The 18,664-nt window shown below is 37.8% G+C and overlaps 2 protein-coding genes across 2 annotated transcripts; both read left to right on the top strand.

Annotated features, from left to right (window-relative positions):
* Positions 1-632: 632 nt before the first annotated feature.
* Positions 633-12,767, top strand: LOC105382537 (FACT complex subunit Ssrp1). The gene is made up of 14 exons (XM_048622793.1): positions 633-788; positions 888-1,073; positions 1,477-1,692; positions 2,145-2,323; positions 2,894-3,133; positions 3,438-3,566; positions 4,110-4,271; positions 4,738-4,870; positions 5,459-5,637; positions 6,080-6,188; positions 6,574-6,774; positions 7,306-7,419; positions 7,847-8,029; positions 10,914-12,767. Exons 1-14 carry the CDS (start codon positions 738-740, stop codon positions 11,004-11,006), a joined length of 2,175 nt encoding a protein of 724 aa, XP_048478750.1. The 5' UTR covers positions 633-737; the 3' UTR covers positions 11,007-12,767.
* A 3,459-nt stretch (positions 12,768-16,226) lies between these two features.
* Positions 16,227-18,627, top strand: LOC105397401 (mobility group protein 1A). The gene is made up of 4 exons (XM_011569421.3): positions 16,227-16,381; positions 17,029-17,191; positions 17,277-17,420; positions 17,508-18,627. The coding sequence occupies exons 2-4, from the start codon at positions 17,042-17,044 to the stop codon at positions 17,574-17,576; spliced, it is 363 nt and encodes a 120-aa protein (XP_011567723.1). The 5' UTR covers positions 16,227-16,381; positions 17,029-17,041; the 3' UTR covers positions 17,577-18,627.
* Positions 18,628-18,664: the final 37 nt, after the last annotated feature.

The raw sequence follows: 18,664 nt of genomic DNA on the forward strand, positions 1-18,664 counted from the left end.
AAGTATCAAAATCAGGGCTGCAATTATTTTCGATTTAAAAATATAAAACGGCTATTATTCGCACTTTTAATGATGTCAAATGATAATTATTTAGTAGATCTTCCGTAAAAACCCCTCCAAAAGTTCGGCTACTTAGTAAAATTTTTAATAAATTGAGCTTAAAGTTTCATTTTATGCTGGGGACAGGGCAAAATCGTGGGTCATGACTTGTTAAAATATTTTTGTAAAATTCAGTTTAAGAAGAATTTAATTACATTTTAGTTTTAAATATAGTCAATAAGTTATATTTTCAGTTAAAAGGCATTTTTTACCAATATAAGGAAAGAAATCCCTGCAAATCAATAAAGAAGTTGAGGGACATGCCAAAATGGCCGTTGTTATAAATTTTTATAATTCCTCTTAAGAATATATGGGTGTTAGAGAAGCCCTTGCGTTTATTATTATCTTTATCACTGTAACAGATAAATGTATGGCACTGTAACTTTTATTGCTAACTTGAAACGAACCGTAGCGTAAGCATACATAAAGTGTGCGGAGAGCTTATATAACTCATAAATATCAGTGCTGGCAACTTTATTTAATTATTTAATCTGTGGTGCACTTGTGACATTCTTTATTTTATAACTTAAATTTTGAACGGAGAGGAAGAGGCAAAAGCGTGTTTTACTTTTATTTTCGAAAATTCTATTCTAATAAATATAATTCGAATAACTGAATAATTTCGTCAGTAATTTAACATGGAGTTTCTCGAGTACAATGATATATCGGCAGAAATTAAAGGGGCCATGGTAAACTACTCATTTTGATAGAACTCATATGAATTTTTGTCAACAAACCACACCACATTGTATTTACTCGCTTACTGATGGTCTTTAACATTATTTCAGGTTCCCGGAAGAATTAAGATGACTGATCAAAATATAGTATTCAAAAACAGTAAGACCGGCAAAGTTGAACAAATATCTGCCAACGATATTGAGTTGGTAAACTTTCAAAAGTTTATTGGCTCTTGGGGTCTGAGAATATTTATGAAGAATGGAACTTTGCATCGCTATGGAGGGTTCAAAGAAGGAGTAAGTCTTTTTCGTAGTCCTCATTGCGACTCTTTAAATACTTTCATCAATCTGACTTTCAGAACGGTCTTTTGTGTCAGTTCGCGGTCATGCGCTAATGCGCCTTTCCGCAATAAAACAATAATCATAATTATAGTCTCATGCAGCCGAACCCTACATGTCTTAGCTTAGCTGTAAAAAAGTCAGCAGTCAGGTGGTCATTCTTCCTTAAAAGATGACCTGCCCCACTTAAATGGTTGGAACCATTCCACCCTTAAACTCTGAACTCCCTTCCAGACTGGGGTTCAAGCCCATTAATATCTGTTTCAGATATGCAAGTGAACTACCACCATTCTTCTCTCTTTTGCTATACAGTAAAGGATTAAATAAATAAATAAACAACTCATTTATCAATCAATTCTAGGAGCAAGAGAAAGTGGCGAAATTCTTCAAATCCAGCTACAACAAGGACATGCTAGAGAAGGAGCTGTCCCTGAAGGGGTGGAACTGGGGTACGGCCAAGTTCAATGGGGCGCTGCTGAGCTTCAATGTGGGCACTAACACCGCATTCGAGATCCCACTGCATTATGTGTCGCAGTGCAACACCGGCAAGAACGAAGTCACCTTGGAGTTCCATCAGGTATTATTCAACCTGAAACTATTTAATTTTGATGTTATCAAAGCTGGGATGCCATCCAACCCACTATAGTTACTATACAACAACCTAGCTTACACAGGTGGCCAGAATTGGCTGGTCCAAGAAGGCCTGAAAATATCCAGCAGTGGATGGGCTGATGATGATGCTCTAAGCTTCAAAACATAGTGACTATAGGCTTCAAAATCTATTTAGTTTATCAAGTTGATACCAGAGTATGATTTAACAACATGTCTCATCATACCAATCATGTAAATTACTTTTAATTCTTTAAATGCTTTTGATTTTTTGGAATAGTTTAAATCTTTATGACAATGATGGGCAATAACTGCACAAGTCTCCATTGCATCTAAAAAACATATTTCCAAATTCCAAACAGTTAAATCTATCCAGTACATCATGTCCCTACTATAACAACATGCCTCCAACCCACACAGAACGACGACACCCCAGTCTCCCTGATGGAGATGCGGTTCCACATCCCGACAAGCGAGCTGGCGGGCGACATGGACGCCGTGGACGCCTTCCACCAGCAGGTCATGACCAAGGCCAGCGTCATCTCCGTGTCTGGGGATGCTATTGCTATATTCAGGGAGCTGCAGTGTCTTACGCCTCGGTACGTATTTTTTATATCTTCTGTGTAGACCTCCTGACCTATGTCCTTTGTCCAGCAGTGGATGATTATTGGCTGATGATGAAAGACCTCCTGACACCAGCAAAAGTCTATCCCGCCATCTCAAGCTTGGTTGGTATGTTACTTAGCTACTCAAAGGTCTCCACTGAAACACCAGCGCAGTGTCCTTAGCTATAGCCAAGGGCGCTACAATAGCTGAGTGGACACCATTTTGGCGGACAGCAAATTTATACCTAACTTCTATATTATAATGTATAATTAAGCCCCTGTTTCACAATGTCTGGTTAGTCGCTACCTGTCGGATAAAATACATGCTGTCACTGTCTAAAAAAATATAACAGAGAGTGACAGCATGTATTTTATCCGTCAGGTAGCCACTAACCGGACATTGTGAAACAGGCCCTAAGTATGATTGCTGTCAGTGTCAAATAAAGTTTTATCTTTCTTTCTAAATACCAATAAAAACCAGCAGAACCAAGCTATTAGTTTCATTTAACCTATCTATACTTAATTTATGTATCTATACTAATTCACAAAACCCTCTCATTCCAGTGGTCGCTACGACATCAAAGTGTTCCAAACGTTCTTCCAACTGCACGGTAAAACCTTCGACTACAAGATCCCGATGTCGACAGTTCTGCGACTGTTCCTACTACCTCACAAGGACACCCGGCAGATGTTCTTCGTGGTCTCCCTGGACCCTCCCATCAAGCAGGGACAGACGAGGTACCACTACCTGGTGCTGCTGTTTGGAGTTGAAGAGGAGACCAGTTTGGAACTGCCGTTTACTGAGTGAGTTGTGCGGAAATATTGGCTAAGTTAGTGTAGCTAGAGTCACATGTTTTTTTAACGTAGGTATTAGGAGTCTTTGTTAGTTTATGGACTCCAATACCTATTTATGCGGGGAACACAACACTCTTCTTCTTACTGTGTAAGTGACCAACACTAGAGGACGATACTTATAACAGGGTTACTTTTTATATAAATACTATAACACCCGTAGCATTGAAAGCAAAAGCAATACAATATGTAGGTATAAAGTAGAAAAAAAAGGTATCATGGTCATGTAAGTGAACTATTTTCCGTATTTTTTCAGAGAGGAATTGAAAGAGAAATACGAGGGCAAGATCACGAAGGAGCTGTCGGGCCCCACGTACGAGGTGCTGGCCAAGATCATGAAGGTCATCATCAACAGGCGTGTCACTGGACCAGGAGACTTTTTAGGGTGAGTACCTAGCACCTAATTTACATACTACCTAATATATTAACTGTGCAAATATGCTTTTATAAAGCTGTTGAGATGGAAGTTATAAAATATTTCCCGCCAATGAATTTTGGTAGGCCGGTATGCAGTAATCCGAAAACCTGGATTAACACATAATCTACAGAAAACTTTTTAAAGCGAAGCTCGCAGTAAAACCTACTTATGTATTACTACAGTAAACAGTCACCCACCCTGTAAATCTTATTTCTTACCCCTTACTCGTGGTCTTGTCCACCTCATCTAAGGCTGTTGGAAAAAAGTTTAAAAGATGCTCGAGGAGTTTCTTTCACCATTTCTTCTCCTCTGTGACTGAGCCTGAAATGGTGGTAGTTATAATCTTGACAATCAACAAATAATTATATAACTGTAAATAGAAAACTATTTTTACACCAAAAAAGAATACCTAATAAAATTAGCAAATTGTAACTTAATTAGGGTGCAAAAGGTGGTCTTATCACTTAAAGTTTTAAAGCTATATGTTGAATAAAATAATTATTCTTACAGGCACCACAAGACGCCGGCCATCGCGTGCTCCTACAAGGCGGCGGCGGGCTACCTGTACCCGCTGGAGAAGGGGTTCATCTACGTGCACAAGCCGCCCGTGCACATCCGCTTCGAGGAGATCGCCTCCGTCAACTTCGCTAGAGGGGGCGCTTCTAGCACCAAGTGAGTGGCGTTAACACTTCTGTTTTGATGTATAAATCGGCAGAGTTTTAACACAGATGGAGTAGTGGTTACCTGGATGAGATCGCTTTACCGATAAGGCCGTATTGAATTTTCTCTTATTTTGTAAATTGTGATATAACAGGAAAGACAGAACAATGTCAACAAAATGAGAAAAAAAATATTCAAGAGAGATTAGCAATGAGATCAAATAAAATATATACATATACAAAAATCATTGTTGGGGTATTTTGCAGTACAAGTCGGTGTGTGTTGCTTAGCATCGAAACGAACGGCGGCTCAGCTTAGGCGGCAGGAGATATGTCTATATAAATTATCCATACAGAGAAACGCGCTGATTTTCAGCCGCTGATGCCACTGACCTGCTGAATAAATGTAGTGTTTGTCCCCACATTTATTTATATATTATTTAGTGTTTTACCGATAAAGTAATATTGTCTCGCTCCAGGTCGTTCGACTTCGAGATCGCGGTGAAGCAGGGCGCGGTGCACACGTTCAGCAGCATCGAGAAGGGCGAGTACGACAAGCTCTTCAACTACATCACCGCCAAGAAGCTGCACGTCAAGAACACCGGCAAGAATGTGAGTACAGGGTCCTCGGCTGAGCACTCGGTTAATTGCTAGCCGTTCATTGGTCGAGGATCAATCGATGATACTGATTCGCTACTCTACTTAGTAAAAGTGTAACAAATATAGTACACCCCTATACCCTTGTTACACCTACCAAGTAAAATGGCGGGCCTGTATGTCCCGGCCACTACTCTGACGATTAATTAGGGTTTTAAGGCTGAGTCCACGACGCCGGCGGCCGGGACGCAATAATGTGTTACTAATCAGCGATACCTAGTTATCAAGCATTTTTGCAGTCGCACGCAATATTATGTCTGCATCTATACACATTTTCAGTCTAAATTTTCATGATAGTTACGCTAGTGACGCCACTTTGTATGGGAGATTATGTTTAGCTTCCATAGTCTATGTAAATTATTATATCCGGTGCTAGGCTTACAAAACGTGTCGGTGCCGATATTTACCAAAAAATACCTATTGATGTCAAGACAATATTTTGTACACGCTTCCAAATTGCACTGTTCTAACGGCACAATTTTTAAAGCCATTTTTTATCTTCATTCCTGTCTAAACATTCTTAACCCTACATTCCCCGCGCAGGACAAGGCGTTATACGATGACGACTTCGGCGACAGTGACACGGAGAAGGAGCCCGATGCGTACCTCGAGCGAGTCAAGGCCGAGGCCAAGGAGCGCGCGAGCAGTGATGATGATGATGATGAGAGCACTGATGAGGACTTCAACCCGGATAAGCAGAACGAGAGCGACGTGGCTGAGGAGTGAGTGGGATAGATAGATAGATTTTTGACGTTTGCTTTTGAAGATGAACCTATTAAGCTGCGTACAGACCGGCCAAACGAACGGGTTTCGTTGAGCTTCGTTGCTGCAATCTGCCCTGTATTATGTATGATAAATATCCATCGTTGGGCGTTCGTTGGGCCGGTCTGTACGTAGCTTTACATGCAATAGGTTCATCTTCGAAAGCAAACGTAAAAAAAATAAAGTTCAAAAAGGGAGTGGATAACAACAATGTACTCAATTCGAAGGAATTTAGTGTAGAAATGAAACCACACAACTCGCCATTCCGAACAACCTTAGTTTCATGACTTGAGGGAAGTAGCGAGAAGAATATCAACTCGCCATAATTTCTTTATAAAGTCTCACGCCGTATAACAGACAACATGGCATTCTATAATGTTTCGTCTATTTTGTGTTGCACAGATACGACACGAACCCCTCATCTTCAGAGGAGTCGGACGCGTCCGGCGCCTCCGGAGACAGCAAGAAGGAGAAAAAGAAGGAGAAGAAACCAAAGAAGGCCAAGACTATTGTGAGTATGCATTGTATTAACCCTTTCATTGTATTTCCACCTTAACTCCGTTATAGATCACATATCCTTAATTGTATTTCCACCTTAATTCCATGGCATGTAGTTGAAAATGAGTTAAGCTTCGAAACGGCTTGACCTATTTGAATGCGGTATTTTCATTATATTTTTTAATAACCGAGTTTCGTAACAGTTACGTGTAGTGTAACACTTATTAGAACTTTCTAATATGAATTAATCTAATTAAATGCATGCCGTACGAATGTATCAATGCCTTTGCCTACCACGCAAATGCACCAAACTATACACTACCCTTAGCATGACATACATGGCAGTATAAGCAATTTTCATGTAATATAATAACCACACATTAAACCCCACCTTCCAGTCGGAGCCAGCAACGCGCAAGAAAAAGGACAAGTCCAAGAAGCGCGAGAAGGACGCCAACGCGCCCAAGCGCCCGTCCACCGCGTTCATGCTGTGGCTCAACGAGAACCGCAAGGGCATCCTCGAGGACAACCCCGGGATCAAGGTCACCGAGGTCGCCAAGAAGGGGGGCGAGCTGTGGCGCGACCTCAAGGATAAGTCGGTGGGTATTGTTGCAAGTCCTTGTGTATGGAGAACAGTGGTTAGTTAGTAGGAAGCGGGTGGCGTAGGGGGACATTGTGGTGCCGCTACACAGGTTCGTTATCGACGTAGATAAACGTCGCTATATCGCGATTGGTCATAAGTATAGTGGTGTGATTGGTGGAACGCGCATTAAACGAGTTTATCGACGTCGATAACGAACTCGTGTAGCGGCCGCTGAACATGAATAATATACCTCCCGTTAAAAACTAGGTTATCAAAAAAACAATGGTTTTCAAAGTTATACAGCTACGAATATACAAGTCCATTCTAATAGGATTGCAAGCTGAACTGTCCCATTAGAATAAACCGAGAATAAAAGCAAATGAAGAATGAAGTTGTGAAACCAACAACCTTCCGTTATATGTTTCATCATGACGGCCACTAGGGGAGCTGGTTTCTACATATACAAAAATACACTACATTTTTCGTTTGCGTAAAACATTCAAGTTGTGAATTATCTTGGTACTAAAATGTGTTTATTGTTCACCAGGAATGGGAGGAGAAGGCGAGCAAGGCGAAGGAGGAGTACAACAAGGCGATGGACAAGTACAAGGAGAGCGGCGCCGCCGCAGAGTTCAAGGAGAAGAAGAAACAGGCCGATAAGGTACAGTCAGCAAAAGATATATGTATGCCACCCAAGCCCAATAAGTGCCTTTTGTACACTGTCAAACTCGGGAACAGATAACTTTACTGTTACTGTCTTACTTTCTGAAGCTACATTTTTAAATGGCGCATTCAAATTGTCTAATAAGACTGGGTTGCATTGCATGTTTATCTTCTAAGATAAATAGTAATCCAATTTAAAACATCGATTTGTCTAAATATATTTTTTTAACTAACAAATAAATAAATATGTGGGGCCATTTCACACACGGCCATCTGACCCCAAACTAGGCAGAGCCTGTGATATGGGTGTCGGACAGTTGATATATCTACACAAATCCATAGATAGATACATATTAAATAGATAAACGACAAACAAACACAATCAATTAACATTTCTGACAACTAACCGAACCCTTCTTCTACAGGAGCGCAAGCAAGCCGACAAGAAGTCCAAAGCCCCTAGCAAGAAGTCTTCAGCGGCCAAGCCCAACACCAGCGGCTCGGGCGCCAAGTTCACCAGCCGCGAGTACATCGACGATGACGACTCTAGTTCATCAGATGATGATAAGGAGAAGGATAAGAAGAAAGAGAAAAAGGATAGCAAGGAGGTTTGTTGTTTTCGTTTGACAACTATAAAGTTGATATAAGCCGGTAATGCGCATGGTAAAACGTCAAATAACAGATGCTATCTGTACTTTTTACTTTCTGAAGGGCTAGCACGGGGCGCAATGAAGACGTGACAAAAGTTCAAGTCGCGCTCGCTCTTGATACTGCGCGATGTGAGTGAGCGCGATGCAAAACTTGTGTCACGTCTTAATTGTGACTCATGCTAGCCCTTCTGGTGTCATACATTTTACGTCACGTCAACATTCATTCGACAAGGTTCCTGTGAAATAGCAATTCAATAGGTATAACGGAATCAAAATTGATATAAATAAAACATAGATTGACATACTTTAGATTAGACTGAAAGATTGAAAACTGTATTATACACTTTTATGATTTTCAGTTATTTAGGTGTATATCTTAAACATTTGGTTTTACTACTCGCTTACAAGTTGTAATTTAGAAGTCAACTTTGAATCTGAAATGAAAGTCAATGTAACTACTTATCAGCTTTTCCGAAGCTTAGTGATGAACTGATGAATTACCCAATTAGCGGTCACGTGACTCACGTGACTGTTATCACGTTTTACTATATTTTACTGTACTAATAATCGATTGTGAATAACTACTTATTTCTTTTTAATCGGTACAACCCAAGTAGCAAAAATGTGTGCAATAAAGGTAACGGCCACGTTCCTGTTTTGCTAATATGTGCTGTAAAAGTCCCGTAATTAGTCGAATAATGGTCACGGCAGCGCTGTCTCGACGCGAAAAGGGCACAAATTATACAGCAATTCAGTGCTATGAAAGTCGAGTGATTGTAACCAAGAAGCTTATATAGTAGGTTAAAAGTCGAGTAAAAGTAAACTGTACCCAATTTAGGGTTGTCATAGCAATTTTGTTGCAGCTTCTACACTAAGGGTGCAGTAACAGCGATGTGGTGCTCATTAATCGACTAATAAGTAGAATAATAGCTGTCGAGTTGCTACAACTCTTCATTTTTGTGGGATAAATGCAACAAAATTACTTTTTCCCCACTATTTAGCTGAATTTTAGTCACACTGTTGCAGAAAAATATATGGAAGAAAATCTGTGGATTATTGTGACTGATCTATCGTAATGACTGATTACAAAAGCATAAAGGTAAGTAAGTCTCCATTAATAACTAAATGAGTTATTACTAGTGCAATTTCTATTGTTGCATTTTACACATTCGTATACGAAAAATCTTAGGCGCATTTAACTTTATCGATAAAGTAATAGGAATTCTTTAACATATGTTTAAGGGCTACGTTAAATCTTTCTTAAAAAATAGTAAATATGGTCAAAATTAATTAAATAAAATATAAAAATAAAATAATAGCCATGTTTGTTCGTATATCGCTATTACAGCACTATTAATCGATTTTTGATGCAATAATAGTTACTATGTTGCACTTATAGCAAAACAAGCAGCCATCATTAAATAAATTTAGGGTTCCTCAATGCAAAATCCTTAGCTTGACTAACCCGAGTTGGGGTGAATGTCATTTGATGTATTTTATTAAATGTAATTAATTAACGATTGGTTCATATTTGCTTCATTTCATACTTAATGATAAATTAACTAGCAACTATATAATTATAAAAAAAAACTTCATTTTCTTCACACGATGAAAAATTTATTACATTGATTTTCAGAATAGAATATAGCAAACATTTAAAAGTGATTGATTGATTGCAAAGCAAGCAAGTATACAACTTGAATAAAGCAGAAAAGATACTAATCACGCTTTTTTTCCAGAATGGTTTTCAAGATTGTGCAGACAATTGAGAAGGGAGGATATGTTTTATGGACCGAGACACCAGGCCCACGATTTCTTCAGTTGTTTTCTGTGGAACAACGGAACCACTTGACGTTTCGGCCATCGCACTTGACGAATTTTGAGACAAATACTTTGTTTGAACCTTAGTTTGAACTTTTCCGTATCTTTGTTTTAATTTTCTTTTTTAATTTCCATGACTTGTAATCCATTTTATCACGTAATAAAAAAATGAATGTGCAATGGAATTATTTATTTGCTTGTCACATTAAAATACTATAAACTGTATAAACGTAACCAAAATGCTGTTACTGAATTATTTATCGAATTAATGTGCCATAAGAGCATTTCAAATAGAATGTGAGCTATTACAGATATATGAGAGCTTTTATTCGAAATGTCGATTAATGAAGCTATAAGAGTTACAATGATGCAGTATAGTAAAATAAAATCTTTTATTCAGCAAATTAGATCCAAATAATACAATGATGAGTAATAGTTCTATAATAGCAACCTGAACAATCAATAAGCGAATTAATAACTCTTAAAGCTCTCTTTCAGCACTAATGTGTGCGTTAAATAAAATAAAGCAGCTTTTATAGAAATGTCGAATAAACGGGCTATATAGGTCGAATATAGGTCGAGTAGATGTGTATTCGACATTGTTACAGCGCAAATTAGATAAAAATGCTTATTAATAGCTGTACCACTTTTATGGCACAATCTAGTAAAATGTCAGCCATTAATCAATACTTATTCGATTTTAAGTGCTATAAATGGGCCCTTATTCGACCATTTTGCTTGTTGGGAAACCACAAACGATTTCAATACTAATGTATACATACGGATCGAAAATCTATTAAACAGATAGAACTAAGAACGAAATAAAACTAAGCTTTTCTCTGTATAGTTATAAAATGTTTAATTGACAAAGTTTATAAAAGAAAATTTGTTATGGAAAAAGTGAATTAAATCCAAAGCGCAATCTCGAAACATCACTAAACTGAAAAGACTGATCTTGGTAGGTACTACTATTTGCCAGTAAACTATAGTTGTGTTCTACAATCCTTAATTTCACCCGCAGAGCAAAGAAACTAAAAAGAAGGCGAAGAGTTCCTCATCAGAAGCCTCAGAGGAAGAGGCTTCGGGCAGCGGCAGTGGCAGCGGCAGCGATTAGGTTACATACTATAGGTACTAGCTTTAAACCACAACACACCCTGGGAAATATGTTCCACTTTCAAATGAAAACAGAGATTAAGATTAACCCTATTCCAGGTATCGTATTTCTGCTAACTTGGCGTTTTCAAAGCTAAGTATACTTATAGTGAATGGAGTAAAGTATCGCATGGTGTCAACCTGTTAATGGCTACTTCTAACTATACTGAGTCTTGTAATTTTGATGCTCGGCTTACGTGTGATTGTCGAGGTAGTACTAATTCACAGTTTTAAAAACGCTAAAATAAGAGGAATACGCAACCGGCTTTGAAAATGAAATGTATGGGCCAACAACAAACATGATGCCATGTTTGGGTGCGCTCATGTTTAGATTGTTTGTTTGTCCAAAGCAACAAGTGTGTTTCTTATTTTTATGTTACGGTCAGCTTTATAATAGGTATAAGTAGCTATACATACACTTTTGTACATGTACAAAGCGCGTATTAGTTCAATTAAACATTGAGTAAGTTAGTTTTTGACCATAAAATATACCTACATAATATGTGTATAGCTACTTATATGTAAAAAGCTGACTGGACCTACAACTATGAGGTTTTCCCCCAAATAAACTGTACTTGCTTTACACGATGCAAGATTGAACATTACAGCTAAGTAGGTATGATTAGATTGTTAACCTTAAGTTACTTATGTGTTTATGATTAAGTTTATGAGTAAGTTATGTTATGTTTATGAGTAAGTTAGTGTCATAATTAAAGAAAATATTGTTACAAATAGTACTCTAATTTTAATCTTAGTTTGTCCCAATTCACATGTCGTATACTGGTGTATAGTTGAAGCGGGGTTTCCACAATAAAAGCATTCTCAGTCCATGGATCAAAATAGATGAACAAGATCCGATTCCAATGATTAGCTATGGTTTAATCCGAGAGCACTCGGATTGCATGTTTGCACGATACGAATAGCATCTTAAGTGCCAATTTCTCCATAGTCGGTTATCTAACCGACAGGGATTGATTTATGAATTAATCGTCATCTCCATATAAAATTCATGACAGATGTGTCAAAAATCAACCACTACTCCCTGGTTATGGAGAAATTGGAACTAAAATCGCTGGGCCCGAGCGTACTGTTACAATGGAAACACTGTCATTTTCAGAAATATATAAACAGCCTTTATAGTATAACTTGTTTTATATAAGTATTTTCTAGTGATCGAATAAGTTGTTTGTTTGAACAATTAATGCGATCATGCGATGTCATGAAATATGATTCCCTACTCAGCCATTTTTGTCGTCAAATTACGAAATTAGTGCTCTCTGCATTTTACCATACTTGGGCTTAACAAACGCAATTAAAGAATAAGTAGGTACCTTTGTACATTCAATTTTATTATTTTTCAAATTCATGTAAACCATTTCTACTAACATTTAAATGCGCTTTGTTTAAGTGGACAATCCTACTTTTACATCGCATCTACCCAGAAGATACAGCTTTATCCCGGAATTCCCGCGGGAATTTTTCCTAAACTATTATAATGGCAATTTACTTTAGAGAAACTGTTGCTCTTGCTCATAAATTGTGTTGAGAGTATGACTGTTAAATTTATTGAATTATGTCTGTTTCTTACCGTTAGCTACTTTAATGTATGTGTGTATGTAAGATCTGAACACCTACCCTATTTGTAAATATATGTATTACCATTTGTTACGTCAAGTGTGATATAATTGTAAGTATTTTAATATAAGTTAATTTGTACAATGGACATATTTTATTATTATACCTATCTTCCTAGGGCCATAAAAACTCGATAGACCAGTTTATTTTCTCAAAAATATTCAAGAAAAATTATATTAAGTACTTGTACTTGTAACTTATTTTTCAAAAGCAAAAATACTAAGATGCACCATAGTAGGTACTTTACATTAACCAAAAATTATGAAACTAAGATCTACGAGTTTAGTACATACAAGGTGATCGTTAAACATTCTCACAAAAAGCTCGGCGCCAAATTTGGCGGCAAAGTTAACTAAATGGTTACGGAAGAAAAAGCGAGCCCTATTTTTTGTGACCTCCTTGCAACGAACGGTGCATTGTTTAAACCGAGGGGTGGGCCCATTTACGGTACGCTAGGGGCAGACGCGTACTACCCAGTGATAGCTTCTATGAAGGGAATAGAAATACCACGATTATTTATCTGTTTAATTTTAGTTCACATCAGTTGCATAGAAAGATTAGAAAAGGTTTGGTGCTTCTTTTATAACAGTATTTGATTGCAAGGGGAACGTATATTGTAGATTTAGCTCACCTACTAAAATTCCCACGACACGTACCGTTTGCAACTACTCAGAAGAGCAAAGATTTTTAAAATAACTCTTATGGGCATGGAATTAAAAGTTATTGGCGCTTTATCGCTAAAAGCGATATCTTTCAAGCAATCTTTGTATGGACACCTAGTTATAATAATGAACAAATCTTTTAATGATGTACTTAGAACTTACTTAAGTAATTGAATATTAGTCGTGGCTTACAATTATTTTACACACGGATTACTTAATTCACAAAATAGATAGCTACCTACCTACCTACCTACTATCCATACGAAAGAATACTAAAGTAATTAAGTAGGTACCGTAAGTTTGTTTTTTCGGATTTTTATTTTATTTAGGCAGTGTTTCACCGAAACTGGCCAAGACCCATTTTTACCCATGTGGTTATAGTTCGAAGACAAAAACTGCCCACCGCCCCGTCCGTCCCAAAATTATTAGTTCCTAGAAGGAAGGGCCGACCGTTTCATATTTTGTCATTGCCATTTGCCACAAAAAGTACCTAGTATATGTAACTATAACTAATAAAAAGGAGAATATCTAGGTATAAAAAATGGCAATCCTACTTATAGGCACAGAATAATAATAAGTAGTAGTAAGTAGTTAAGTACATCTGCATGGTAAAGGTAATTCATTCCCTTCTAACTACCGCGCTAGTCTCCTCTACCCAACCTCTACCTAGGTACTCTAGGTAGGCATCCTAGGCACAATAATGTTATCTAGAATCTGTAAGTAATCGATTTTTGTTTTTGTGGCCCATGAATGAATCACAGATTAGAGAGCTACTTATTATTTGTAGGGCTACTTAACTACCTCCAGTCCTACTCAACAAAGTCATAATTTTGGGCTTTCAACTTTACGCCTTTAGGACCTACGTTAACTATATTATGGTAACTATTTAAGTAAGTATAATAAGGTAAGTAAGTACTTAAAGAGAGCTATGGAAGATCTATGGGTTCCGCTCATCTCGCATAATCTTTATTGACCAAAACTCATTTCGCATAACTCGTATGGTCTAAACTTTTTTGGCCGAACCATCACTTTGCCAAGACTTATGTGGCATAGGGCTCGTTTCGTCTAAAACTCTTTAGGCACAATCTTTAAACACCTAAGTTTCGTTTGCTCAAATTTATGTTCGTCTATACCTATGTATAATCTTGTTTCTCATAATGTTATCTTAATAAATAATATATTAAGTATGTAGTAAATGTACAAATTGTGGTATTTTTCTCCTACATCCCGAAAATCACGATATTGTATGATCAAAAAATCGAAAGTTAACGACCAATATAATTATTACAAACCCTATCGAAACCTAAAAATAGGTGCGACGACGAGCAAAGCGAGGAGGAGCGTGTTAGGTGCACATGTTCATCAAAACCAAAGCGGAGCGCAGCGAAGCGGAGCGGAGCGTTTTCCAAACAGAGGAAACAATACAAGGCACCAGTTTGCGCTATGTAGGGAGACGCTCCGTCAAAGTTAAAGCCAAACGAATATTATTACTTTGTATAAACCTATGCCATAGCATTATTAGGCTATTCAAGATTTGGCCATACCATTATTAGGCTAAACAATGTTATGCGAAATAACTTTTTAATAAACGATATTTATGCCATACGATTTTCGGCGTAACGAGACTTTGACCAAACGTTACTATGCAATACGAGATTAGGCAAATAAATCTTATGCCAAAAAAGGTAGAACCAAGATCTATGCTTGTAGTCTCTGTGAAAGAACGCATCCGGAACGAAGTAGGTAATCCGACAGAGAACTAAAGTCACCGACATAGCTCACCGAGTTAGTAAGCTTAATTGGCAGTGGGCTGGTCACACCTGTCGAAGAACCGATGGCCGATGGGGTAAACGTGTTCTGGAGTGGAGGCCGCGACTATAGGCAAACTTAGCGTGGGACGCCCTTCGGCTAGATGGGGTGACGATTTGCGAAAGGAAGGTGGCTGGATATGACTGGATGCGGAAAGCTAAAGATCGCATCCAGTGCCGTGCTTTGGGAGAGGCCTACGTCCAGCAGTGGACTGCTATAGGCTGATGATGATGAAGTACTTACTTAAAGTAAAATGGACTCATCCCATTGTTAAGAGCCATCACCTAGTTAAAGCCCGGCTCCCAAACCAAAGCTTTTGGTAAGTTATACCCTAAACTTTCATCCATAGCATAACTAACTGTACCTAAAAGTCCAAAAACCTACTTATAGTCATTATTAGACCATACCATTGCGCATTGGTACCATAGGTCACAGAACACCCTATTTGCTATTTGGCTCATATCCTAACCGAGTCCTAAGACTCCTAAGTCCTAACTTGCTTAGTTACGATGGGGACTGGAATGTAAGCGTCTTTATTTAGTAGTCTATAGGAACTATTTCTCAAATTCCCAAGAGTCCCGAAGACCACGAAGACGTAAACAACAAACACGTCCATTCATTGAGACAAACGCAATGTTTTATTGGTGTCCCTCTTCCACAAACGTTAGTAACTTTGCCGCGCTTTTGATGTTTAGAAAATAACGTTGGCGGCATTCAAAAATCGGCGCGAGTAAATTTCAGTACATTGCAGGCGAAAGGAACCTCCGTAGACAACATTTTTTTGACATACTTCTAATTGTATTTTTAGAGATTTCTGTTAAAAAATATTTTTCCTGGTTAATAATGAGTGTGTATAGTGCTTTTCATGATTTTTTAACACGTATTTCAGCATAAAAACATCATTTTAACATAATCGAGTAAATGTATGAAAATATTCTATGAGATAGAAAAAAGACTTTATTTATTGCCACATAAAATCTATTTTCGTATGTTAGCCTTTCACGGATATAGGTAATACACGTCCTCTATTTGTTTGGTTACGTTGGCCAACCTGATCGCTTCGGCCAATCAGCGAAAAGATAGATGGCGCTGCAGTGACGACGCGACGACCCAAGCAAGCTTGCTCTTCGATAGATTTGCTTCGAGCTCCATACATTTTCCTTTGATCCCCTACTGACTACAGTTTGGTTGAGAAGTAATTTCAAAAATAATTCAAAATTTTCGCCATCAGGTAAGTCTAATAATTTTTCTAATCAAAGCTTTGTGATTTTATAAGTGTATTTGTGTTTATTAGTGCTAGATTCCTAAATTTGTTTCACGTTCCACGTTGGAATTCTTGTTTCTAACATGGCTATAGGCGTCTTTCATACAAAGTGCGCGTGGGTATAGGGAAGAAGACGCGTCATTTCAATAATTTATTTCTCGGATCTTTTCCTTTGGAGGTCAGAAACAGTTCTTCTACAACATTTAGATCAATAATTGAGGGATTATTTGCAAGTAACGCTTCAATCAGTTATTGCGTATTTTCTTCACTAAACACGAAAACAAAATGGCTCGTTCGACCCAAGCCTAGGACAGTGAACTCGTTATATGGGGCGATATCGTAATAAGCTGAATCCAGTGTTTTAAAGTATGGGAATATGTGCATTTGAACTAAAATGTCGAGTATTTGTTATTGGACTACAATATTTTCATGGATTTGGCCCGGAAATGCGTTTCCCGCCAAAATGCCGCCTTGGCTTCGCCTTGTAGGCGTCTCGGGTTAACTCTATGTCGGAATACTTGGAAATCTTGTTACATGTCTATCTTTCGCGTTATCTAACTATTTTTAATGACGATTTGGAGTGTTTCTTTATTGTTAATTTATAATATTTTCAGGAAAAAAGTTAAGATGTCAGACAAGCCGAAGCGTCCTATGTCCGCGTATATGCTGTGGCTGAACAGCGCGCGGGAGTCCATCAAGGCCGACCACCCCGGCCTCAAAGTCACTGAAATCGCCAAGAAGGGAGGCGAAATATGGAGGGGAATGAAGGACAAGAGCGTAAGTTTCATTTTCTAAGAATCAATCGATAAAGGTACTAGAATAATTGGGTTGACCTAATTTTAATTAAATTACCATTTCACAGGTTTGGGAAGAGAAAGCTGCCAAGGCCAAGGAACAGTACACAAAGGACCTGGAATCCTACAATGCCAATGGTGGTGGTGGCGAGGGCGGCGGCAAGAAGGCCACCAAGCGAGGGAAGAAGGCTGGCAAGAAGACCTCAGCACCTGTAAGTGTTGTCTCCTTATCTTGCATTAACTGTTTATTTCCTTGTTTACCATGCCGTGTTTTATAACAGTTTTTTGTTTATTTGTAGAAGTCCAAGAAGAAGAAGGAGGAGTCTGACGACGAGGAGGGCGAGGAAGAGGAGGAGGAAAGCGAATGATCTCTCAACTCATAAGAAAAACACTGTTCATATTGAATAATTTACTTGGACTTAATTTATTACAAAGTAAAAAGGGACTGACTTTCCAAAGTCTGTGTAATGCATTCAGGTTCGCAATTTTTGTGTAATTCATAGTATGACATCTAGATTATAACTGATTCTGTCAAGTTGTGTTTTTGGTACCTACAGAACTTGACTGGTGAACCAGAATTTATAGAATTTTTTCATGATTGCCTTTATTTTACTTAATTTTATGTTAGGCGCCAATATGAATTTATATTTTCATGAAAATTGGGCAGAATTGTTACAGCAAACTGCTAAGCTTTAATTGAATTTTTAATTTTCTATTGACATAAACTTATTTGCTACTTTTAATTTTGTAGTGATGGGTTTAAATGGACTACAGAGTTTGGAAAGTCTCACCATCGGCTAGGGTAGCCTCTAAGCCACACAAAAAAATAATGTAATGTTAAGTGTTAGCATGTATACACCGGGGAATTGTACAGTTAGCCCTCCCTTGTTAAGTTCGCTGTGACAACTGAGTGCTCACCATCATTAAGTTGTTTCTGACCCTATTTTCATCAAACTTGTCTGCAAACCTAAATTCTTTTTGTATTATGTATTTGTTTTGAAGCTGTGCTTTGTATTCAAATATGCCATAGTATAATGATACTGTATAAAACTAAGATTATTTTGTATTTTCCTAGGACATGGGAGTTGTAGTTGGACTTGTCTACCGTACCCAATATGTAAAATTAGAGACTTCATGAAGCTTATTGTTAATTAAAACCTACCTCTTCTCATTGTAAATTTCAATGCTGATGGTACCAAACATTAAGCTAAGAACAGACAGCATGGTTTACATGCTGGGCAATTTAAAAATAGTTTAGGCAATTGATGTGTATGTTGTATTTTTAGTTAGTTATAGGTAGGTTTTCAATGTGATTTGTCTCTCAAATTTTACATTTGTGTTAATTTGTAAATGAGAATTAGCATTCCTCGTGTCAATACGGATTTTACATGTTCAATAAAGTAATTTCATATAAATCTATTTTTAATTTGTTTTTTATTCTGTTGCACCCACTCTA

This window comes from Plutella xylostella, chromosome 8 (genome assembly GCF_932276165.1).
Source record: "Plutella xylostella chromosome 8, ilPluXylo3.1, whole genome shotgun sequence".
NCBI lineage: Eukaryota > Metazoa > Arthropoda > Insecta > Lepidoptera > Plutellidae > Plutella > Plutella xylostella.